This window comes from Lontra canadensis, unplaced genomic scaffold (genome assembly GCF_010015895.1).
Source record: "Lontra canadensis isolate GAN:19392208 unplaced genomic scaffold, GSC_riverotter_1.0 scaffold102, whole genome shotgun sequence".
Classification (NCBI taxonomy): domain Eukaryota; kingdom Metazoa; phylum Chordata; class Mammalia; order Carnivora; family Mustelidae; genus Lontra; species Lontra canadensis.
The window spans coordinates 4002410-4027504 of record NW_022631096.1 but is presented as its reverse complement, the minus strand read 5'-3'; the positions used below and the strand labels follow the sequence as shown (position 1 = coordinate 4027504).

Below are 25095 nucleotides of genomic sequence, written 5' to 3'. Positions count from 1 at the left end.
GGTCTGGTGCACAGTATCAGACTGGAAGCTCACGGATTATTCATCATGTGCTTGTGCTGTCCACCCTGTTTAGAAATCCAGATCACTGTTTGAGTGATCCAGGACAAATTGGTATTTTCTCCCTTTGATTTCAAAGAAAAAAGAAACCCAACCATGAAAAAGCCACAATTTCTTACTCTTCATGTGTTCCAAACTGATATATTGCTATAGACAGACACCTGTCATGGCTTTAAGCAGATTCTGAGAGAGTGCCATTCAAGTTTCATTTTCTGTTTAATCACCGTCAGTCACTTGGAATTTACACCACATTGCAACAAAAGGCTGCATGCTTTAAATGTTAATAGCAGCAGGAGATGAGAATGCCATCTTGCCCAGGGAAGCAAAAAATCCCTAAAAACTGACAAAATAAGTCAATCTAAACACAAAAAAGAAAACTGACTGTAAAGATTATTAGAACCAAATAGCCTTCTACATCAATCTGAAATTTAAGCAAAAAGCTATGATTTTTATTCTGCATCTCAAAATTGATCTGAAAATTGCCAAATTGCCATCGGAATGAAGGATGAGGAAGCTGAGGCTATATATCACTTTCTGTTTGTTTCTTATGACCCGAGTTTCAGATATTTAATGCACACACCTTTTATCAACCATAATGTGCTCATCATTCTCTTTCCATTCCAAAGTATGTGTGTACTAGAGGTTTACAATATTCCTTCTAAATGATCCAAGTACTACACGAATATAATTTGTTACCTAAAACTTTCTAGTTTTAATTTTGTTATCATAGTAAATGTGTATATGTATTTCTATAGTTTGCTCAGGAACCTTGATTCCTAGAACTGATTTGGTCCAAGCAATCAAGTTAGAGAAAAAGAGTATTTTCAAAAGTAGCTGCAATGATCACATGCCCTTTAGAGTAAGAGGTCACAAGAGAGGGGGTGCCTGGGTGGCATAGTCAGTTAAGCATCCAACTCCCGGTTTTGGCTCAGGTCATGATCCCAGGGTGGTGAGATTGAGACCCATGCGGGACTCTGCATTCAGTGTGGAGTCTGCTTAGGACTGTCTCTCCCTCTGCCCCTCCCCCCACTCTCACTTTCTCTCTCAAAAATAAATAAATAATTTTTAAGAGCACAGGAGGCAGAGTCAGAGGGGCTAGAAAGCTAGAAAGCACCCTTGCTTCTGCCACCACCTGTAATACAACCTTGACCAGACACTGACTTGTCTGAGCCTCTTAGTTTCCTTATGTATATAATGGGACTAATAAACATATTTACTCTCAGATGAAAGTAACTGACATGTGATAGGTGCTCACTAAAAGATATTATTACTACTTTATTATTAATAATAAAAGAAAAATCAACCTTATTAACACCATGGTGGCATTCTCTTACTCCCAAACAAATGACTCTTCAGCACCACAGAGAGGAACAGCGACCAACAAGTTACTATATATACGTTTGCAGATAATTTGTAATAATCCCATCTAAAGTGGAACGGATTGTTATAAATCACCATGTAAATAAGTATTTATCTAAAAATGAAGAAACTTTCCAGATATAGAAATCAGAAAAAAAATTTAAAATAGAAGCAAAGTGTGAAATACTTCTCAAAATGTTAAAAATTCTCTAATATTTAAGCCACTATTATTTTTTTTAGACTTTGATTTACAAATGTTTAAATATGTTTTGTGATTTAAGATTTAGATGGCTTTCCTATAATTACATGTATGTACAGCTTTAAAAATTATACTAATCTAACTAAAAATAAAGAACACCTCACTGTTCATTTTTATATTCATTTAATTAATAATTCCTGGGAAACAGACAGCATAGTGATAAGCTATGGGAGTGAACACACAAATAAGCCCAAATTCCTTTCTTCTGCCACTTACACTCTGGCTTGGGAACTGATGCGCACATTGTGTCAGTAACAAGTAAGCAAGAGCTATGAGACAAGCAGAAGCATATCCCTGGGGGTTGGAAGATAATCTAACATCTTGTTAAATCAAAAAAATAATAAAGAGTTTGCTTTCTTCCTTGATTAGACAAGGATTTTTTTTTTTAACAATTTCAGAGCATCATTTAAATAAAATATACCCAGGTCTGTACTTCTCCTGCAAAAGAACAGAGGTGAGTTATGACATTTTGAAAATTATTGAGACTATCGCTGGTCCTCTTCTTCATGAAAAACCTCTCCACTACAAGCTTCTGTTAGACTTACTCCTCAATGCACCCTGTACATAAATGGTCACAGCCAATGGTCTAGAAACTTTGGAAGAATGAGCAGAAGTTTTAGTAAAATACTTGTTTCTCTATTTATACATGTAGTGGATGTCAGGCTTCATTTTTATTTTCACTGAGCTGAACAGTTTTAAACCTCAGTGCTCTTCACCTGCACTGTAAACATGTTTTGAAAGGTTCCAGTAAATCCCTTATGTGGCCCAAGTCACCTATATCCTTCCTAAAGCTTATCTTGCTTTCAGACACAGTCTCATTTGCACATACATGGCAATTCTGCAGTCCCCATAATCTGTTCATTCTAAAACATACCCAAGAACTCTTTGTATTGTTTATTTATTTATTTTACAGATAACTTGAGGATCAAGCCTGAACAAGATGCATTTCTGCTTTGGAGTATTAGTGATGTGAAAATAAGAAGCTACCATGAGGATAGCAGAGGAAAAAAAAAATCCATCTGGATCAACTAAAGGGAAATGTACAAAATTTGTAAAAAAAAAAAAAATCCATTATGGCCACTTAAATAATTTTCTGTCAGATATGTATAAGGCTATTTCTCTTCATATTTCCTCACATCACATCTTACAAAAATATCCCGGCTGACAAGGAGCCTTCTGCCTGAAATAGTTCATCACTGGTGGACCATGCTAGATTTTACAACTGTTTTTAAGTAAATACAGCAACTTCTTCTTACAGCTTTGTAGACTAAGAATTAAAGTAACAATGATCTGTTCTCCAAGTTACACTATCTGTGAATAGCATGGATTTTTATAGGTTGATTAAATAGCTAGATCTCTAAATTAAAATGAAGAACAACATTTATATAAAGCATTATAAAATAACATTTAATATATTTCCTTTCGTGGATTCTTTTTCTGAATATATCTTAATTCTCACATGAGGAATGTGTAGTTGAAAACTCAATCAAATGACACAGAAGCTTCTTGTCAATTAATCACTCCTTTCAATAAATGAATTTTAAGAAATCAAGAGAGGAAAAATTATAAAGGAATATGTTGTTTTTCAATATTTAGCCATTTAAATTGATTTACTTTATTATTTTAATTTACTTTTGTATCACAAAGTTATAATGTAATTAGATATATGTTTTCAAATACAGTAGTAGTAGTCCAAATTTGGGTCAATTCTATGGACTTTAGAAAATAAAAACAAAAAAAACAAAGTTTTGCCTAATGAAAATAAAATTGTTCAAGAAACTTCAACCTTAGGGATGCCTGGGTGGCTCAGCGGGATAAGCCTCTGCCTTTGGCTCAGGTCATGGTCCCAGGGTCCTGGGATTGAGCCCCACATGGGGCTCTCTGCTCAGCAGGGAGCTTGCTTCCCCCTCTATCTCTGCCTGCTGCTCTGCCTACTTGTGATCTCTCTCTCTGTCAAATAAATAAATAAAATCTTAAAAAAAAAAAAAAGGAAGGAAACTTCAACCTTTCCATATTACATTTCCAGGTAACCTCATCAAAAATGTCTCTTTGAATATCTTATAAGTCCATCTACGTATCATGGGTAAGTTTCTGAAAATAAACAGTAATTCAATTTATCAAAATGTGATTATGCTCATCTAAAATTTCCAGTTAGGTTTCTAAATCCTTTAAAATTTCCCCAAACTACCTTCAAAACTCTACTTAGTGCAAAGTACTTTCTGATTCTTCTTACTGTTACTTGGCCTTTTACTTTTAACAGTAGGTTACAGATTATCATCATTTTTCTTAAATAGGATAAATATCAGAATTCTGATTCCTTTGTAAAATTACTGAGCTTTAAATATGAAGAAGAAACAATTGGCTACTTTAAAAAAAAAAGAGAGAACACAGTACAAACAATCATTATTCAACTATTTTCTTTTAAATCACATGCTGCAAAATGGATTAAGTGTATTCTATCTTAAGCAGTATTATTTTAAAAAGCAACTTAAGTCTGTCCCCCATATTCTACTTTGTATCACAAGATGTATCATTTATACACAATTAACCCAATTAACTACAATTAACCTTTCTACTTTACTGCAAACTACTTCAGCCCCAGGACCACTTATGTGCATCTCGCCCAACCCATCCCCCCTTCAGGAAATACACATCACCTTTCTTAGCACCATTCCTAGCATCATTCTAGAGCACTATGGGAGGCAGATGATTAAGTATTCACTTATTTTAATCAGAAAACGAGAAAGTTCTCGGTGATCTAAGACTCAAATAGCAAAACTTTCAGTTTTACACTTGCCCTTTGACCTTAGCTGTCACTTGGCCTATCCCGATCTGTTTTTTACTATTCCGACTATTGAAATGAAAAGAGTAATAGCTCCAATTTTTTTTTAATTTATCTATTTATTTATTTTTCTTTTTTTCTCCAAATTCCTTTTAAAAATTAAAAGTAAGACTGATGATATTTTTTCATTGTGGCCAATAAAAGTCCTGCAATATTTAACAAAACCTGTCTCTGTCTCTCCTCTGTCTCTTCCCCTCACGCCCTCTCTCAATTTCTCTCTCCTTGTCACATTTGGTTAAAAAGATTTTATTTATTTGACAGAGAGAGAAAGACAGAGACAGGGACAGAGATAGTGAGAGAGACTACAAGCGGAGCAGGGAGCCTGACGTAGGACCCTGAGATCATGACCTGAGCCAAAGGCAGATAGATGCTTGACAGACTGAGCCACCCAGGCGCCCCTCTCCTTGTGACATTTTTTAAAAAGCCTGGTAGTTACTGAAGAAATGTCTCTGGAATACCTGAGCAATGAACAAAATGATAACTCACATATAATGAACAACTTCAGCCTAACCACCAAATCTCTGAATTAGAGATAGTTACGGACTTGAACAGAGATGAGTGTATGTTTAGACTATAACCCACACTGGTCCATGTAATTGGTTTTTTAAGATTTTTCTGACTTCTGGTAGACTGAGAGATAAAATGAAAAATGCCATTCCAGCAGTCCTTTGATGATTAGCTGAACTATCAATACATAGCACCTTTATTAAAAAAAAAAAAAAAGATTTAAATAATGAAGCACCTCCTGTGCTAGAGGCATTATAATAAGAGTAGGACAGAGAATAGCAAAATCTGCTTACAGATGAACTAGTGGAGACATCACTTCCTCTAGGGTTCAGCGGTGATACCTAGGAGGCTGGTAAAGCCTCAGAAAGGGTGATTTCGCACTTCAGCAAGACCTGTGGACTTTTCTGTGCAATATGAAACGGAATGGGCTAAGCATGCTTCTTTTCCTTCTCTTACTGTTAGAAGGAAGAAAGGAAGGAAGATGCAAGTTTCTCTGGTGAAAGATGCTAGTAATTTTTCAAAATCTACTTAAGCACAGTTTTTTTTTTTAAGATTTTATTTATTTATTTGACAGAGAGAGAGAGATCACAAGTAGACAGAGAGGCAGGCAGAGAAAGAGGGGAAAGCAGGCTCCCTGCTGAGCAGAGAGCCCGATGTGGGGCTCGATCCCAGGACCCGGAGATCACGACCTGAGCCAAAGGCAGAGGCTTAACCCACTGAGCCACCCAGGTGCCCCAAGTACAGATTTTTAAATAAAAGAATCTCCATGAAGCAGACTTTGATTTTTAACTCCAAAGTCAGAACATTTTACAGATTTCAAAAATGCTTCCCATGTATTCTAACTTGAAAACTGTAGCTCATTAAAAAAAAAAAAAAATCTTTTCTACTTTCTTCAGAAAAGCATTAAGTTTATGGATTTAAAAAAAAAGAGGGTATTTTAATTATGATTATATAGTCAACTCCTAGGTTCTAATGAAGAGTCTTTCAAGGTATTTCAACTGTCTTCAGCTTCCTAACTCATTTTCTTTAAAATTTCTGCTTTAATCTTGTCTGCCCAGTTGAACAATGTTCAGTAACATCTATTTTCAATTTTCCTTTAAAATTCTTTGTGAGAGCGGTGCCTGGGTGGCTCAGTTGTTAAGCCTCTGCCTTCAGCTCAGGTTAGGATCCCAGGGTCCCGGGATTGAGCCCCTCATTGGGCTCCCTGCTCATCGGGAAGCCCGCTTCTCCCTCTCCCACTCTCCCTGCTTGTGTTCCCTCTCTCACTGTATCTCTCTCTGTCAAATAAATAGGCAAATAAAATCTTAAAAAAAAAAAAAATCTCGGTAAGATACCTATTTCCTGAGTCTTCTCAAGTTGTCTGCTCATCAGCAACAGAGGATGGTGCTGGTTTTACCTGTCTGGCTCACTTTGCCTTTCTTTAGATACAAAACCTTCCCCTTTGTAATGAACCTAAACCCTGCGGTTCCCACAGGGCTGAGCTCATCTGCCTCACGGACCCAAACACACACAGCAGGGGATATCTGACCCCACGCCCTGCCCAACGGAAGTCATTAATCTCCTGGATACAGTAATGATTTTAGGGGTAGGCAAGGACACAGGTAGAGCCAATCAGATTCTTCCTTAAATTCTTCCTCAAGTTCTGCTGTGCGGATAAGGAGTAGACTTTCTCTTCTTTTTAGACCACGAGCTGAGGGGTTACAGGCTTAGAGATACCAGCAGTTATCTCCTTGTCAGGCAGGGAAAGACCACTAAGAGTGAAGCTAACACCTATGGAGAAACAAAGCATAAAGACTGAGAAGCCATTCCCTTACGCGACTGAGGCTCTGGATCCAACTGGACCAGTTATGGAAGCCAACATACGCTCTTTATATGTAAGCCCTTCGGAGTTAAAGTTCTACAGCTGGTAAGTGATAAACTCTTAAATCAGAATGCCCCTATTTCTTTTTGTGCTGCAGCTTTATCATGTCGTTCCCCATCCCTTCCTCTTTTTCTCCCCTCTCCTCCAGGGAGAGAGCTGTTTCCTAGAGGACCCCCGATCTAATTCAAAGGCGTCCAGTCCCATCTTCCAATTTCTCAGATCCCTAGATAACTTGAAAAAAATAAAGAGATAAATAAAACCACCAAGTTTGGCATAAGTAAATTTATCAAAATCTTGCTAGCTTTGTTCTTCCAGATGTTTTCTTGATATACACCCGTTTCCACTCCCTTGCCTCCACTCACATTTAATAAATTAAAACTCTTCTATCTAATCCATTCCACCGCTCTATCTCAAATGATTAAAAACACTCAGTAAAGTTTTTACTGCTCAGATAACAGATAAAATAAAGACGTCTTCCCCTCTTCCAGCTGATATGCAAAAAGACTGATGAATTTTTTTTTAATGTTAAAGAGAATATTCCAGTAAAAACCTCCCCAAAGAATAAAATACAGAGAAATAATTGCTCCAGGTCTGATAATTTTCCACTAATGAATAACTCTGTCATACAAAGAATTTTCAGGATCTGAGATATCATGCACTAAATTAAATAGTACTTAGTCTGGAATAAGGCAACATATCTATCCCAAACATAAACGACCACCGAGGGTATGCCTGTTTGATGAAGATCAGAGTCCCATTAGCACCATGGCTCTAACAGTATTCCCATCTCTGTAAAATAGCATATTTGGAAATACATCACATCATTCTCAAAATAACAAAGCCAAACAGCAAGGTCACTGAAATAATTCTAGACCAACACTTCTGCCTCCTTTTTTTTTTCACTATTAAACCCTTGAATTGTGTTGCCATTAACTAAGAGCTCACCCATCCATTTCATTCCCTTTTAGTGTGTGGAAAGGGTATGGCTTCAATAAAAGCTGGCTTTGGGATAACTGGGACTAATGTGATTTTATTCCTGGAGTCTTCATAAAAAACTGCATCTTGATGCTTTTCTTTTTCTTTCTTTCTTTTTTTTTTTTTTTAAGAAGGCCTTCCCTCAAACTAGCTGAACGAATCCCATAAGACTTTGTAAATAAAAGACCAAAACATTTGTTACCAGAAGATTCAGGTGTAAATTTCTCTTCCACCACCAACTTACTTTTTGAATTTGGACATGTCAGAATGTCTGAGCTTCAACCCATCAGCTGACAAATGGGATAAAATCGAGGTCACAGAGTTCCTATGTGAATATATGACTCAATATATAAAAATAAGCCTTATAAAATATATAGTATGGTACAAATATCAGTTATGTATGTTTACACATACACATACACGGTTTATTTCATGATTCAAAAGAGTAATTTGGTAAAGGTTAATTTCAACTGAATACGAAAGGTTAACTACAATTTCATTATAAGCTTGACCAAAAGTTTCAAAGTTATCTTGTCCAGTGATAGAATGCAGTGGGAGGCAGGGAGTGACTTTAGAAAGGTCAAAGGCAGAACTGAAGAACTGTATTACAGTTGCAGGTGGTGATTTAAGAAAGAAGTAAGATACAGTCACTTACAAAATGAATGAATGACCGTGAAGGCAGTAACTCGTCTGAACACAGCAATGGCTGTGACATACACCTCCGTCCTCTTGCTCCAAGTCACTTACTGTCCTAAAAAACTCTGTGTCTTCCCAATTAGAAAGATGGCAGTAATACTAGTTGGGCAATTTCCTTTTAAAATTATTCTCTTATTGCTCTATGATGCATGGGAATTTGCCCTTCGCCACAATAGACAGAGCCACCACACCCCGGAAAATGCCATGTTTACAGAAATGTGGAAACACAATTTGCATTCAGTTAGAAGTTGCTCTCCAACGGTGACAGGACGGACTTCGTATTTTGCCACCAATAAAGACCTGAAATTGAAATGCCATTTTTTCCAGCAGAGAATCATTTAGCAAAGGTCCAGGCAGTTTCCTCTACTGTTAAAGCAGGTAAGTCAGTTGCCGCTGAAGGCGGAATGTAAGAATCAGAGCTTTAAATCTCTCACCAAGGGACCAGCGGACGTGGTGGAATCGAATCAATACTAATCACTGTGCTAGTCCCAAGTGAAAATGCTGTATCTCATTATAACAGAAATGTCCTGCAGACAAAAGACATTTTCCCCTTCAGCCAGCTCTTTTAGGTGCCAAATTAAAGACTGCATCGTCCATTTCATTCAGAGATTTCAAAGAGGACTTCCTGGATAAGTTCCTTTGAAATGCACTCTTAGCTGAGAATATATCATATTTTGAAGAGACACAGTGATTTCTTGGCTTGGAACTTTCAGCAGCATCATCTGGAATGCAAATAATTAACTCCCTTCCTCCTCCAAAAATAAAGATATTTTCCTATATTGTGAAAATGAGATGCAAGGCCTCCTCTGATGACCTTTCTCTCTTCAGAGCTACATCAGGTTTTCGTTTTTATCTCTCCCACAGATAGGAGAGACCATCTAAAAGCAAAGTTGTGCTAAACGATTCACATTAATTTTCCCACATTAGGCTTCCAATGTAGATTTGAGATAAACAGGATTATACGGACCTTGAAACGGAGTCTCAGGGAGGTTAGACAATTTGCCCAAGATTACCCAGTATTTAGATCATTGGTATTTAACTTGCGAGCACGTGTCCACGCAAGGTGTGCATTCTGTCCATTTTACCTCACTGCTCCGCATGCTTTGATGTGCGTATCACACAGATCACATGGGCTCAGCAGGTCCCGGGTCATGCATTTCCCTAAGCTACCATCCACACCTCCAATCCACTTTGTGTCAAAGGTTACTTTCCAGTCCATTCACAGGATCTCATTCCTTTTAATATTAAAGGCTTTTTCTTTGAGGCAAAAAAACTCTCACATATCATGCATAGCAAGCTAGTGGATTGCCTGGGTTTGAATTCTGCTTCTGTGACTTCAGATAAAATTTATCAGCCTTAACATCTGAAGAATGGATTAAGGTTTTATGAGAACCATTATGGGTCTCCATACAAATCACCTAACACAGTGCCGGGCATACAGAAAGACGTCAACAGATGTTTGCCATTATTATTATTATTATTGTTATTATTATTATGAACACTTACAACTATTTAAGACTGTTTTCCAGAAACTTATCTTTATTTTTTTCTAATTACTATTCATTAGACTTCATTTTTGTTTCTCTCTTTTATACATTAAATTGGAATGGATGGTTCGTAATTCAGTAAAGTGGCTGGTATTAACAATTGTACCTTTTTATAGCATTCAATAAAATCATAGGCAAAATAGGGTCATGGGCAGCTGGCACTTCAGAGGGAAGTCATTATGGTTTGTTCTAAGCAATTCTTTTACTTTTTTGCTGATCCTACATAAAGGAGGAACAAGAGAGTCCTACTAACCATTTTGTAAAGTTCACGTTCTTCTCCTTTTACAATAGCACTTACGTGTAACAGGACACTCATCTAGCAAATTACATGTTTCAAGTTACAGATGCCTCATTTACCAAAACAAAGTAAATAAAATAAAGGCAAATAATGTTCACCTTTACCAGGAGATCATTATAGGAAACATCTTGAACATTTCATAAATTAGCAACTCTAAAAATAGTGAGTGTACAATGCAAAGTTCAATCCCAGTTTCAAAAAAGAAATAGCAAAAATTTTCCTTCCAAAGGGAAGGATCAGTACCTTTCGCATTTCATCAATATGCATGAAATGTTAGGAATAATAAATACAAAGGGGAAATAGATGATAAGGTATTTGTAAATGAAACATAAATCCCTTAAAACCTCTAGTCAAGAACAACTGCTTTATTGTTACAGTGAGTTTTAAAGAATTATTTAAAAGTTTAAGATTTCAGAAAACTATTTTAAAATACTTCTGATTCGTATTTGCTAACATGAGAAAAATGCATCTGATACATTAAGTAGACCGAGGGAGAGTGGATAAACAGAAACCCGGAATGAAAAACACTGATAAGAAGAATGTATATTAAAATATTAGCAGGAGTATTTCAGATAGGTAGGTGGGCAATACTTATTCTCTTCTTTTTGTTTTTTTCTCTATCCCAACAGGAGATACAGAGGGCTAAAGTAGAACTTCGAGGGTGGGCGTGGTCAGGGGAGGCTCTGGGGAGAAGCGGGATGCAGGGACAAAGGACAGACTTGGCATCCTTCGGGTTAGAGGGCATAAATCCTTCGGGGCACAGGGTCAAGGGCATAAACTGACAGGGCGGAACCCCCTCAGGGTTTACTCAGCAGTGAGCTGCCCTCATCAACAGGACTGGGGCTGTTAGGGGCTGCTTTTGCACACAGGTGCGCCTCCTCCGCCTAAAAAAGGGAAAAGTAACAGGATCGCCTGACCCCCGAGAGCACACGCACTCGTCCCAATACACAACAGGTTTGCCAAATCCATAGACAGGCTCTGCAAAATGTACACAGCAAAGGACAGTGCCCGGAGTTCCAAGAATGTCGCCCACACAGACGTGACTGCATTGCAAGAGCAGGGTTCGCTTCTCCCGCACGGGGATTTACCGGTGTCTCCTTTCTGGCGGAAACAAAGCCAAAAGGAACCTATTCTTCGGCGCTGATTATTTCTGACCCGTGTGGACTTTCCCAAGGCCTTCGACTGTTACAGATCACTTGAATGTGTAAGTCCCGCTTATGGCTATTTCTGCTGCCTCAAGTTTCCCCTTGGGCCTTTGCTACATGGAGCTCTGTTGACGTCACGGACCCTGCACTGCGGAGCTCTGCAAACGCTCCCTCTAGAAGGGTTGAGTGCCTCACGCTGCTCTCACTGCTCTCACCAAGACTGGACTCAGGATCTGGTCACTCCCGGTTCTACTTTCAAATTACAGAGTGTATTTTCATGAGATTAAGAAAATGTGTGCTTAAATCAATTCCACAGTGTTTCCTGAGAGCCCAGCCTGAACAGGGAAGGGGGGGAATGTATGAAAATGGCGCACTGAAATATTTTTATACGATATTAAAATATAAAGCCTTCTTTCTTAGTCTAAAACCTTTACCAAATATCAGGAACTAACTCTGCCGAGAGTTAGAGATCAGAGTCAGATTTCAAAATTATTTCTCTCTCAACAGTATTGCAATGAATACAAATGTAAACTGAGAGATTCATTTCAGTTCCCTGAAGCTCTGGAAAACCCAAAGAAGTATTTCTTCTATTCCAAAACTACTCGCATATGCTTAAGGATAGCATCCATCGCCCCGTTAATGATAGCAGGAGGGTTCCAATTACAACAGTTTCAATAAATTTATTCAATGAATCATGCAGGGGAGAAACTGTTCCCAGACAAAATGCCAAAAAGAAAAATCTAGTATTTGCCCTTGTATAATAAACACTCAAAAATCTAAAACAAAGCTCAACATGATTCCTTAATGTGAGTTAGTTAAAATCTATATAATTATACTAATCTTTTTATAAGTAGAATTAAGTAACAAATATCCCAAGCTCCCCAGAAGGGATTATCGTTTTAGACTATGTAATGAGTATCTTTAGAATACAGAAGAAGCCAATGCAGCCCTCTCTGGCATCTTATTTCCTGTTTGATCTCGCTAGATTGCTTCCATCAATCTAGTTAAATGATGCTTTATCTAGCTAAAATGTAGTCAAAACATCATACTTCATGCAATAAAAAATATGTTTACATCATATCGTTACAGTCCTGGTACTAACCCGAAGGGAAAGGCTTTAGATTCAAACTGGATGTATTTAAACAGATGGACAAAACAACTGAAGTGGCTTAAAATACAGACCTTCCTGCCAGTGTTTCCTACCACACTGATAGCCAAAGGAAATTGTGCCCTCAACATGCTCCCCAGGTTGGAACAGAAAAATTGGGAATATCTACTTATGGAAGAGCTTCTCAAACTGAGAAATAGTGTTAAATAAAGAGCTAAAATAAGGGAGAAGAAGACTGTAATTATAGGTTTTATTTTCAAGGTCTGATAAATTCCCCTGCTGGATATCAAAATTTAATTCAACGCTATTCACAATTCATAAGTATCAAAACTATTTTTACTAGTCCTTGCTAATTTCTTAAGTTCCCCTGACATGGCACAAAGCACCAATCAATCTCGCAGTTGTAGAACTCCACAAGCACAAAGCACATTTCACATTAAACAGATGAAAACTAATCTGAGATCTTGCCTAGGGACTTGCTTTCAAACATTTTCATAATTAGTCACTTGCTATCGAATTTGAATTAAGGGCATCTATATATAGTTTCCTTACCCTATCACAGCAGACTTTGTATGAGAACTGGGGAGCTTTAGAATAGGCCCCAAACAGCTGGGTATCAGGCTTCAAGCAATTGCTAAAGGCAACAAGACACACTTAAAAAAACGATGTTCTCTATTGTTCACCCAGAACCAGGCCTCAGAGGCTCTGCAGTCATTTTTCAACATTCAAAGACACTACAGTATAACACCACCCCATATGTGGTGTTTTCCAATGTCCATGTGTATCTTAGGGGGAGGGGATATCTAATCCCCTCACCCCCACCGCAAGCACAGTACGGGGCCATTCCCTTCCACGCAGCAAATACCAGCCTGCTCCCAAACTTGATGTATGGTTGGTTCCTCAGCAAGGGTAGAGGAAAGACAGGAACACCACCTCCAGAGGCAGATACTGTCTTGGGTTCAAAACTAGTGAATGGAATATTCAAATATACTTACATGAAGAAGTATTTGCTCCTTCTGTTGATACTGATATTCTAATGGGAGACTCTATAAAACAAAGAAGTGAAATGAGGCTTTATTGAGTCAGGCTGCTTGCATTTTTAACATCAGAAATGTGCCAGGCTCAGGGATCATCCGGAAAAAGAGGACTAGGAAACAGCGCAACAGAAAAGCTGAAGCATTTTTAAGTCAGAAGAAGATGTATGCAAAATTCAAAGACCACGGAGGACTCTATCCATAGTCCAAACCCAAGGGATGAACATGGAAATTAGTCCACCTGCAGAGAAACCCCACATACCAACTGGTGTACGAACTTCCTAGAAACATGACTCAACATGACTCTGAACAGAGCCACAGGACAGGTGAGATGGCCCATTCCTTCTCTCAAGTGTGATCTTGATTTTCAGAAACATGAAACCAAAGAGAACAATCCCCATATTCAGAGAGAATGAAAGTCAACTTTCATGCGCAAAGGGAAAAAAAAAAAAAAAGAAGAATGAATCTGTTCTCAGGCAACATGGTCTGCGTAGACACCCTGAGCAAACACAGTGCTGAAGTAAGTCCATGCAAGATCCGCTGGCGTGGTACAGTAGGATCAACCAAAACATGCTCAATAAACTCGTAATACGATCACTGGAGATGTACAGGGGCAAGATTCTCTTAGGGAGCCAGTACAAAGGAAGGAAAGCTAGTATTTAAATACAGACAGAGCATAAAACACAACTCATGCAGAAAAAAAGCATGGGACCCAAGGGTTTTTATTAGTCACAAAGAAGAACAAGTTAGTATCAAAGAAGGATTGAAAGTCAGCAGCCAGAAAGCTATAAAGATTCAAGTCATAGATCGGAAAATACTAGTGAGAGTCACTCCCGATTCCCAAGAGAAGCATCACATAATCTAAAAAACCCAGCTTCCTAACGTCTGTGGAGTCAGGTAGTGAAGCCCTTCATAAGAAAGAAATGCCTGAGTGAAAACTCAGATAATTCAACAATTTTGTTGTTTTGTTTTTGTTGTTCTTTTTACCTTTATCTTTTCTCCCCTCCCTCCCTGTCTCCTTCCCTTCTCTCTTGCTTTCTTTGTTCCTCAGAGAAGTACAACCCTCTTAGACTCCGGGATCATACCACCCTGTAATGCACAGATGTCCATCTTAGGAACAACACGTGGATATGCCCTAAACATGGCCAAAGCCATCTGGGATACAGAGAGATTTAACTTTTATGATCTTGAACAATAGCTTCGAAGGGAAGAGGAGAAACTGGTGAAGAGAAGTTAAAAAAAAAAAAAAAAAAAGCTGTGTTTGATCATATGGCCTCCTCCAACTTTCCAACAAGATACAGGCCATATGAAGGAAATCAATGACACTAAAATATTAAATACAGGGTAATGAGAAGGAATACTGAGCTAGCTGGAAGGACCTGCTCTCCAGATGAGACACATGATTTAATATTTCTAATGCTTCAGTTTTCTCATCTGTATGATGAAGAAAAATAATGTCTTGTTTCACACATCCATTGTGAACACGAAATGAGATGTAAATGTCTTTGTAAACCATGAGGTGTCATGCAGAAACAAGTTATCATCATACTTCTGAAGTGAGTTTTGAATCTAAGACTCTAAAAACTTGCTTCTCATTAAATATGAATTTTTAAATATTCCAAGGTCCTGTTAACTACAGAATGACAGAGGATAAGAAAAGTAAAAAGAAAAAAAAAGAGCGAAAAGAAAGAAAAAAATTCACAGCAGATTAATCAGATTCACAGCAAATGGAGAAATGAATGAATTATGGTTATATACGCATTAGTAGAGCTGGGTTAGAAGTAGCTAACATCTGCTCAGACTGTAAGTGCTACCAGCAAACGTTACAGGCAAGGAAGAAACAAACAAAACAAACCAAAAAGCAATGCATCAACATCTGAAAAATTGAGGCATACAACAGTGTTTTCTCTAAGTTCAGTGACCCACAGCTGCTCGTTAGGAGCCCAGAGGTCAGAGATTGGACACGGACACATTACCCAGGAATGAACTATGGTGGGTTGAAAGGAACAGAGGAAGCTGAGAGAAGCACCTAGAAAGGTTGTAAAAACGGAATGTATAACCCAGATGTCTTCTTTCCTGATCTAATGTCACTAAGTTGTATCGAGACATTTCTTTTTCCCATGCATGCCTCCCAGGCCCAGCTTCAGACATATGGCAAGAACTGTACTCCTTTATGGAAAACCCCAAGAGGCAAAAGGAATTGGAGGACATACTGCAGCAGAAAACAAGAACAGCTACAATATGGATGCAGAAGGGGGTCTGATTAGTAGCAGGTGCAGCCAGCACTCGTTAGGTCTGTGGTTCTGGTTAGTGAAATGAGGTGAGCTTCTTTTCCTTACCTGAAGGCACATATGCTCTTTCAGTGGAGACTGGCATGCCAGTAATGAGGTCTGTAAAAAGAAAAGGTGATAGGAAATTACGATGTATAATCAGGAGGCCGGGAGCCACTTCCACAGCCTGCCTTCCAACTGAAGAAGAGTGTGTCAAGGAAGAAAAGTATTTCAAGAGGGTGATGAAAGCCCAGTCTCTATCCACCCCAAATGTCAGAAATGCAAAAAAAAAAAAAAAAAAAAAAAAAAAGGCTGTCCAGATAAGTAGTTCCTCTTTCCTGGGCAAAGAGCATGAGATGAGCCATGCTGAAGTACGTAAGAAGAATTTCCCGCCCCCATGGAGCCGGTGAAGGGCAATATACAGCAAGGCGGCCGTAGGTTCCTTCTCAGAGAGGAAGGCAGATGGCAGAAGTAAAAAAAAATATCAGAGCTGTAGGATCAATGTTGTGGTCAGAATTTTTCAGTTATCAATCTTTGGAGAACTACACGTTTGTTCAAAAACAAAAGTAAGCAATGGTTCTTGTTGGGATTGGTGAAAAACGTCAAGTTCTGGCATTGAACTCTACAGAAAATTGCCAATGATGATCCAGACGGGTGCCTTATCGGACACAGTTTTCAGCTACTCCCGGCAAGGCACAGAGTCATAGGGAGCTCCCATCCCAATGGAATGAAGGAGAAACTACATCCTGCTGGACACACCGTTATGGTGGGAATTGGGACAGTCTTGTTTAAGCTTTGACTTGTTTTCAGTTTACTGCCTTTATCATGGAACAAAGGATGATTTCATTGTCTAACCAACCCTGTCTTCTTTCTGTCCTTCTGGAAAGGGCTTCACTTGCTAAAATCTAGTATTTTCAGTAAGGTGTGGTTTTATGAAGCCTGGAAAGTGATGCAATGATGAGTATCATTCAACCTTCACTGTTGGTATAATTATTGTCAAATGACGAAACAATACGTCACTATTCACTAACCAGGACAAAAAGGTTAAGTTGAATCTGTTCAGAAGTTACCAGAACCTACTAAAATCCTAAGCAAATCATATATGTTCTCATTTCATGTTTGAATTAACAGCTTGTTAATCATGGAGTTAGAAATGTTCACGATCAACGTAATCATCTTTAAATATAGATATGACCATTTCAGGTTTCCATGGTAGGACTAGTCCAGTAGGTAAGAAGACTTAATTTGACGGGCAATGTTTCCTTCAACCTCCAACACTTCTCTAGGGATAAAAGGTTTTGTGGACTCAGAAGGGAACAAAAATAGCATGTGAGACTCAGCAGGGATGTTTAAGAATAAGCATCAGGTGAGATACGAATATATAAAGACCAGAAATATATCTTTAGTAAGACCAAATGTGTCTCTCTTGGGAAAATTAAGTAATGGATAGTCCTCTCTATTCAAACATTAGGAAGACCAACCATTCAAGGTGTGAGATTATTACCAAGCCACCAAAGCAGCCTACACTGCCTCTTCTACCCACAAAAAATGGGAAGAAGTGAAAGGAATCGGAATGGGAAGGTATACGATACCCTTTGGGTTTGTTCATGCAGCAAGCATTAAAGAGGACAGTCTGAGTTGATAATATGGCAATGTCTGTTTCTGACACAACCACAACTCAATTCCTTGATTTGGGCTACAGAAAATGAAATTATCCTTCTCTGGGGAAAATTTAATCTGAGAGGAAGATTTTAATCAAAGATCCACAACATTTATCTTTCCCTACGAATACCTAGAAGAAGATCCATGTTTCCAAGCAAGTGCCCTCATTAGGAGAGAGGTTTCCTTTTCTATCCTTCAGGACCCATCAATGACATGACAGCCAGACCGAAGTCGTAAGCTCAGGATCACAAAAATTGGGCAGAGGTCCCAATCCCAGCATGAATATCAAGACTCGTTTCAAGTTTATTTTTGACAAACCAAGTAGTTGTACACTGTGACCTTCCAAAGGAAAAAAAAAAACAAAACAGAGCTTTTCTATCTCCAACTTGAAAGATCTCAGATTAGAGGAAAGGCTGACCATAATGTTTCCTTTTTAAATTGAATGTTACATAAAAATACCAGAACAGGAGGTTACTATAAAAATCTATCTGCACAGAGACATCTTAAAATAATCTCCCTTCCTAAAAAAAATATTAATAATAACAATCCTCTCCCTTCCTAAAATTAGGTATTTACGCTGGAGACCTTAAAAATATCTTTAACAATTATGGCTCCAAATAGAAACCTTCTGAATTTTCTTGGGGGAAACACAAGTTAGAAGTCATATACTTTTACTAAAAGAATCCTGCTAATAAGAAAAATTAATCTTTTTGATTAAAATCACTCAGCAACCATTTTAATGCATGTTTTGGGTAGACTCCATAGACTTACAAAACCACCTTTTGTTATAAGTGATTGAAAACAATTTTGCTGCAATTACAGATTGAAAAAAATTAAGTCCTGCAATCTTCTTGATGTTTACTTAAGCGACATAGTTTTCCTGCAGTAATTTGGTATATTAAATCGGTTAATTTATAAAGGACATCCCTTTCATTAGTGCAAATTAATGAAGATTTAGAATGATCAGGAACTGAACACAGCTGAGCAACTTCTGCTGATTAGGCAAGTAAGCATAAGGAACATTAGTATATTTTCCATGTTTGACGGCCTTTTTAATAAATTGGATCTGCTCTCAAGAAAAATTTGCAGTTCTGAAAAATGATACCTTGTGGAAAGGAATTTTTCTCATTAGGATACATGCATGACTTGTCTGAGATTTCACCATGAGCACACTATACTGAATATAACTATTTGGCAAAAGACACATATACGCAGACACAAACATACATATGATGCGTCCGTGTGTATTTCAACATCCACTTCTATGACTCCTTGTTATTCTAAAATTACGGGTTATTATTTTGTGTGCAAAAAAATATGACCAAGTCATCTTTTTAAAGATTGAAAATGGGCCCCCTTATTTGTTAGCACAAGTGAAGAGGACTTAAGGAATGTCTTCCAGTGTCTGCATTCTTGCTTACAAGGACAGTTTCGCAACTGAGAAATTTTGAAATTAATAAATGATGTAAAGTCAGAATGGATACTATACACTGAAAAGACAAGTCCGTTCCACTCATATGGTTCTTCCCTATGAGCCTTCATGCGAATACGATATAAGACAACACACATGGAGACTGCTTTCTAAATTACAAAACATTTTATATGATTGTCAGTTTAACTATAGCTCGTTTACCAATATCACAGCATTTCCAACAATGCCATCAATTTGGGAGAGGGGGAAACAAAGCCTATTACCCACGTGAGCCAATTTTTTTAAAGGACCAATTGATGTATTAGGCAAATTTTGTGGAAATATTATTTTTCGTTCATCTCAAAGGAAACAGCAAATTTATTGCTGTGAGCCCAATGTTCCTATGGGATCTTGAATCTCACTCAAATAATTTTTCTCCTGATTAAAAAAAGAAAATCTAGTCGCGGATATGACTGATTAGTTTGTGTATTCTCTTGTATTAATCTTTAAAGACTGCAGTACTTAATTAATTAAAAAACCAGTTAAGTCTATTACTCTCTTCCCTAATCTGTGCCCAGGAGTTTTTATGGAGCTTCTTAGCTAAGAATTAATTGCGACATTAAGATTTCCTATATAAAGACCAAGCCAAATGAAATGCAAATAAAAATAAACATACGGTGTACAGTCTGTGTAAGGGCGGTGTATGTGGCCTGTTAAAGAGGCATGTTTGAATTCATCAAAGGAATTCACCCATTACCCCTCATGTAATGATGGCTGTCTGTAAGATTCTTTATTTATTTTTTAAAATATTTTATTTATTGATTTGACAGCGAGAGAGCACAAGTAGGCAGAGAGGCAGGCAGAGAGAGTGGGGAAGCAGGCTCTCTGCCAAGCAGAGAGCCCAATACAGGCCTCGATCCCAGGACCCCGAGATCATGACCTGAGCCAAAGGCAGAGGCTTAACCCACTGAGCCACCTAGGTGCCCAAGATCCTTCTTTTTGTGAAAACTCATCTGGTGTTTGTTAGACCCACAGAGTCCCCAAAATAAGTAGCAGATTGCATATGTGTCTATCTGTCTACTGTACAGCAAACTCTTTTTTCCAAATAAGATTGGGATTAAGAGGTATTGGAAAGGGCAGAAAATATACAAATTTCTAAAATGTAGCTTAACATAGTGATTGTGTGTGTGTGTGTGTCTGTGTGTGTGTCTGTGTATATATATATTTAGAAAATATAGAAAATATATATATTTAGAAAAGAATGTGTGTATATATACACACATTCTTTTCTAAATGGTCGAAAATGGTGAAAATATGGTCATTATTTCACTCAAGCATGTAACAATTCAGGGAGAATTTCTTGGGTTTTTGTTATCATCTCGTTTATATCTAGTTGCAAATCTAAGCAATTCTAAACAATGAGTTTCACTGCAGAAAATTCCTAATATTGGATGGAAGACTTTTATGATCCAAGCTAATTTTTTCCTGATAGTTATATAGCTGTGTTTGGGAATTAAAAATAGTGTCAAACATCAAGTCCATCTTGGTACATTTTTTCATTTTTTTCTGGGGAGAAAGGAAAATCTCTTGTTCATATCTTCCTTCCCCTTACCCATGCCATCCCTCCTAGAGTCTGGTACCAAAATATAGTCTAAACACCTTTGTGAAAGAAGGCACTTGTGTGAGAGCTTCAGTATATCTCAAGGAATCTTTTCCACAGGATGAAATTTAGATTATTACCTCACAGCAGCATACCAGGATCTTTCAGCAAGGCAACCCGTGTAGAAATTATCAGACCACAGTTGTGTATGCATTTGTGTAATACGGGAGAGATGAGCGAGACAACATAAAACTAACAAAATGACTAATATTTTGTAGAACATATCAATTAAAATCTCAAGGGGAGTTCTATACAATATAATGTTTTGACATCATGCTCTTATTTTTAAGACTTTTTTTCTAGGACCTCTAGAAGGAAATGAAATTCTTGAGAATTCCACTCTCTCAGCCCAAGTCAATAATAAATACACAGGAAGAGAAGGTTTGGCCATGTGGCAGTTTATAACCACAGTAGAGTACTCTTTTTCCCTCTGAAAGAGTGTTTCTGTGCAGTGTTTGCCCAGATTTCTAAGGAAACAGGGATGTGACAACACAAGTTTGTGTATCTGAGTCCCAGCCTGAGTCCCAGAGAGCACCAGACCTGAGCTGAGCCTTCTTTGATAACTAGAATTGATAGCAAATTCAAAGAGAGCAGCAGACGAGGCTGAAGGGTCGGTCAGGAAGATGATTTATTTTCTTTTTGGTTGTGCTGCAACTAAGCCCCTGAGGTGCTGGGGGAAAAGAGAGTCTCCCAATATGCAGAACACACTGGCCTTGTTTCTCGTGGTGGCTGCCAAGCCACAGGCTCTGACGAAAAGCAGACCGCCCATAGCCTCTGAGGAGAGGGGTGCTTCTAGGTGGCCATGTTTCCAGTTTTACTCTCCTCAGTTGAGGCCATGGTGGGCACCTGACCAGAAGGCAGATGCTTCGTAAACTCTCTAGGTCTTTCGAAATGGTCTGGCATGTAAGTTCTGCCAATCAGATTCTTGCGATGGGGAACCTGATTTGGGAACTAAGAAAATAATCACACAACAGGAGTTAAAATGGAAAGAATGTCTTTAAAAGAGTCGTGAAGAAAAATGGCCAAGTGAGGTCATAATCAGGTTAAAGTTTGTAATTATGAAGAAGCATTTTGAGAGCCGGAGAGGTAAGAAGATAAAAGAAACAGAAGCTTCAAGAAAGTATCTGAAGCACATTAAAGGCAGAGACACTAGAGAGAAGATCCAGAAACTCCTGTTTACTTAAATCTTTAGACATGTCCTGGGCTATATTTTCCTCCTTAATGCCCAGTTATAATGGAGTTGTAGCTCTTCCCAGAGAACCCCTCTCCTTATGCCTCACATCCTTCCTTCTGTTTTATGTTTTGTTGGTTTTTTTTTTTTTTTCTCCCCTTCACAAACCAAAGAATCTACTTAAACATTCCCAAACACACAGCCAGGTACAAAGCGAGCCCTACTGGATCAGAAATTCAAGAAATCTGGGTCCAAGTCCTCCTTAGCTACCAAGTATCTTGTGATTCTGAATGTGTCTGTTTTCAGACACATGCTAAATTCACATTTCTTTTTAAATACAATGAGAGGGTTGGATAAGGATGAACTATTCCTAGGGTTCTGAGAAGAAAATAAAAACAAGACCACCTTGCATTGTAACTGAGATTCTTTTTTCTCCCTCAGGTGCTCTATGCAAGTCAGCAAGACCTCATCTTATAAAGATTTTAGTTGGTTGTTTAAGAATGACTTCGTTACAATATTGTGAGAACTTCTCTTTACTCTTGTCAGGTGAAAAAGACTGATTATCAAAAACATCCCGACTTGCATTTCTCTAAGGTCAATACTAAATATTCGAATTTGAGACCAGTTCTTGAATGAATTAATATGGAAAAATGAGTTGGAGGTCTCCCCTATGAGAGAAATGCAAAAAGCCATATTATCCCTCAGCACCCCAAAATTAATAAAAAAAATAAACCCTATGGGGCTTTTGCCAGGAATAATACAGTAGTAAATAATTCACTGCTTAATCCTATAAATCAGAAAACATGGAATAGTATAATAGTACTGTAAGCACTCAGTGAGACCATGACACTTATTCTAATTGTATTTTCCTGCAAATTTATAATATACATAGTTCTACAAATCTAATCCAAGTGTCAAAATCATAATTCAATAGCATTTACCACAGGGAGACACAATGAAGCAAGCCAATGACAGGCTGAGAATAAGCTACTAAACACAGCACAATAGGGGAAAAAAAAAAAAAAGAAAAAAGAATAATCCACTGAAATTAGTTTTTAAATGTGTTTCAAGTTAGCATCCTATAAAATTCCTCATGGGGTAAAAATAACGCCAGCAACATGCTTATTGCCGAACCCGTGCTGATGCAAAAGTAAAGTGATGCTACATTTACTCATATAAATTTTAAATGGCTTTTACATTTTCAACTACAAACACAGCTCCTAAAAATAGTGATGGAAACTACTTTCCACTGTTGTCCTCTACTCTCTGTGGAGGGAGGCATTTAAAATTAAAGTAATGAACTCTGATTACCCCACAACAGAGAAGTTCACTGGGGAATCCAGAGAAGGCTGGGGATTAACCTGAGATTTTTCCCAACCCTGCTCCATATTTTTATCTTACTCCCTTCTCCCTGTCCCAGTAAGTCAACAGACACCAACTCCATCAGTCTCCTATGGAGCTGACCCTTCAAGTTACTTTTGCTCTCCCCTTCCTGGCCCTGCATTTTACCTTCCGGTCTGAAGAGACCAGGCCTCTGTGGTGGGCACTCTCTTCCCCTCTCCTGCCTGGAGGGGAGCAGTGTCCTTAGGCTTGGCTTTTTAAAACCCGACAGGGCTGGCATAGGCAGTAGGCAAGTGCCATCATGCAAAAGGGAAAAGAAGCACCAAAGGGTATTCTGAAGTCACATTTTATTATTTCAAAAGACAGAGATGCTCACTGCTTTATTAGCTCATCATAGGTTTCTAGAGATGATTCCATCAAATCACAGAGGAGCTGGGTATCCTGAGCAGACACCCACCAGTGCGGGTTCTTTCACTTCTTGGGACAACTCTGAGAAGTTGCTGGGGGGTGAGTGACACCTTTTACCTCCAAGTCATTCATTAGTTTAACCAATATCCCTGGCGCCTTTCTTAGGAAAGCAGAAGCTGAAGACCATAGTAGGGAGGGCTTTGCCTTGAAAACTCTCATAATTTCAGAACTGATAGGCCTAACAAAAAATGCATAGGCCTCACTGCTACGACCCAGAGCCAGCTGTATTTAAAACACATATGAGAACATTCAAACTTCTAGGACTGAGTCAGGATCGTACTCTGTTAACATGCACACACTACATATATTCATATATAATATACATATGTGCATACATATGTATGCAATATACATATATCCTGCATATACAAATGTATTCTGTATATAAATACACACACATATATATATATACACACACACACTCTGTTACTGACAGAGCCAAAGACTTGACAGCCCTCCCTGACAAATTTAAAGAAGAAGTATAATCTCTTTTAGTGGCCTAGCCTACTCCTGCCATTCATGACCTTATCGACATTCTTAAAAAATAAAAGCCTATGTATATTTCAGATTTATATCACCTCCCGGGGTAGAAGACACACCCTTATCGAAGTGTGTTTTATGGAAGACACCCAAGATACTCGAAGTACATGGTTTTCCTTCCATGTTTCGTATCTGTTCACAGTGAGATGTAACACGCCGGTTTATTACAACTCTCACGTCTCTCCATTACTCCTCTCACAGCCTGAGAAATGGAATGTAGTAGGTATCTCTTACCATTTGAATCCACAATGGTGATATTGGCAGAGGCACTGTCATTTCCTAATCTGCTGGTCACTTTGCACATATATTCTCCAGAATCAGCCAGTGATGCCTTGTTAATGCGAAGTTCTGACTTCCTGTAAGATCAGGACCAAAGTGGTGTAAGTATATTTCAAGGAAATACAATGACCATCAAAATCTATTTCTCTGTAGTTTCAGGGTTCTCAAACTCCCCCTCCCCACTCCACACATACCACCTAAAAACACAGCTTAACTAATACACAGATGTATGATTTAACCAAGAATAAAGATAAGATCACATTTAAGTGACACTATGGACACGGCCTTAATTTTATCATCCAGGTTAGTAATTTAAAGAACATCTTCTTTAATCATTCTTTTTAGTCCTCTACCACCACCACCACTAAACACACTATGCCTCAGTTTTGTTTTGTTTTTTTGTTGTTTTTTTTTTTTTTTTTCAAACCAACTGGTAAATTTTCTTCCTTTCTGAAATGGCATCAGCCACTAGAAAGATTTAAAAAGTGTAAAATCATTTACAGATCTGGTAAGGACAGACACTTAGTCAGGCTAGAACAGATTAAAATGCTCTACACTTTCTCAGTAAAGTAACATCAGGACTTAGGTTAATTTTGAATGAAAAG

At 38.1% G+C, this 25095-nt stretch overlaps 1 protein-coding gene across 4 annotated transcripts in view; it reads right to left on the bottom strand.

Moving 5' to 3' along the window:
- Window positions 1-25095, bottom strand: part of NRG1 (neuregulin 1) — a 1091656-nt gene that overhangs the window by 140346 nt on the left and 926215 nt on the right. For 2 of the 4 annotated variants that reach the window (XM_032838156.1, XM_032838157.1), the window contains exons 3-5: window positions 24446-24567; window positions 16028-16078; window positions 13650-13700 (exon numbers count right to left, since the gene is read on the bottom strand). In XM_032838156.1, coding sequence (XP_032694047.1) covers window positions 13650-13700; window positions 16028-16078; window positions 24446-24567 — 224 coding nt within the window. The remainder of the gene's footprint in view (window positions 1-13649; window positions 13701-16027; window positions 16079-24445; window positions 24568-25095) is intronic. The other 2 variants (XM_032838158.1, XM_032838159.1) reach the window with 1 other exon arrangement.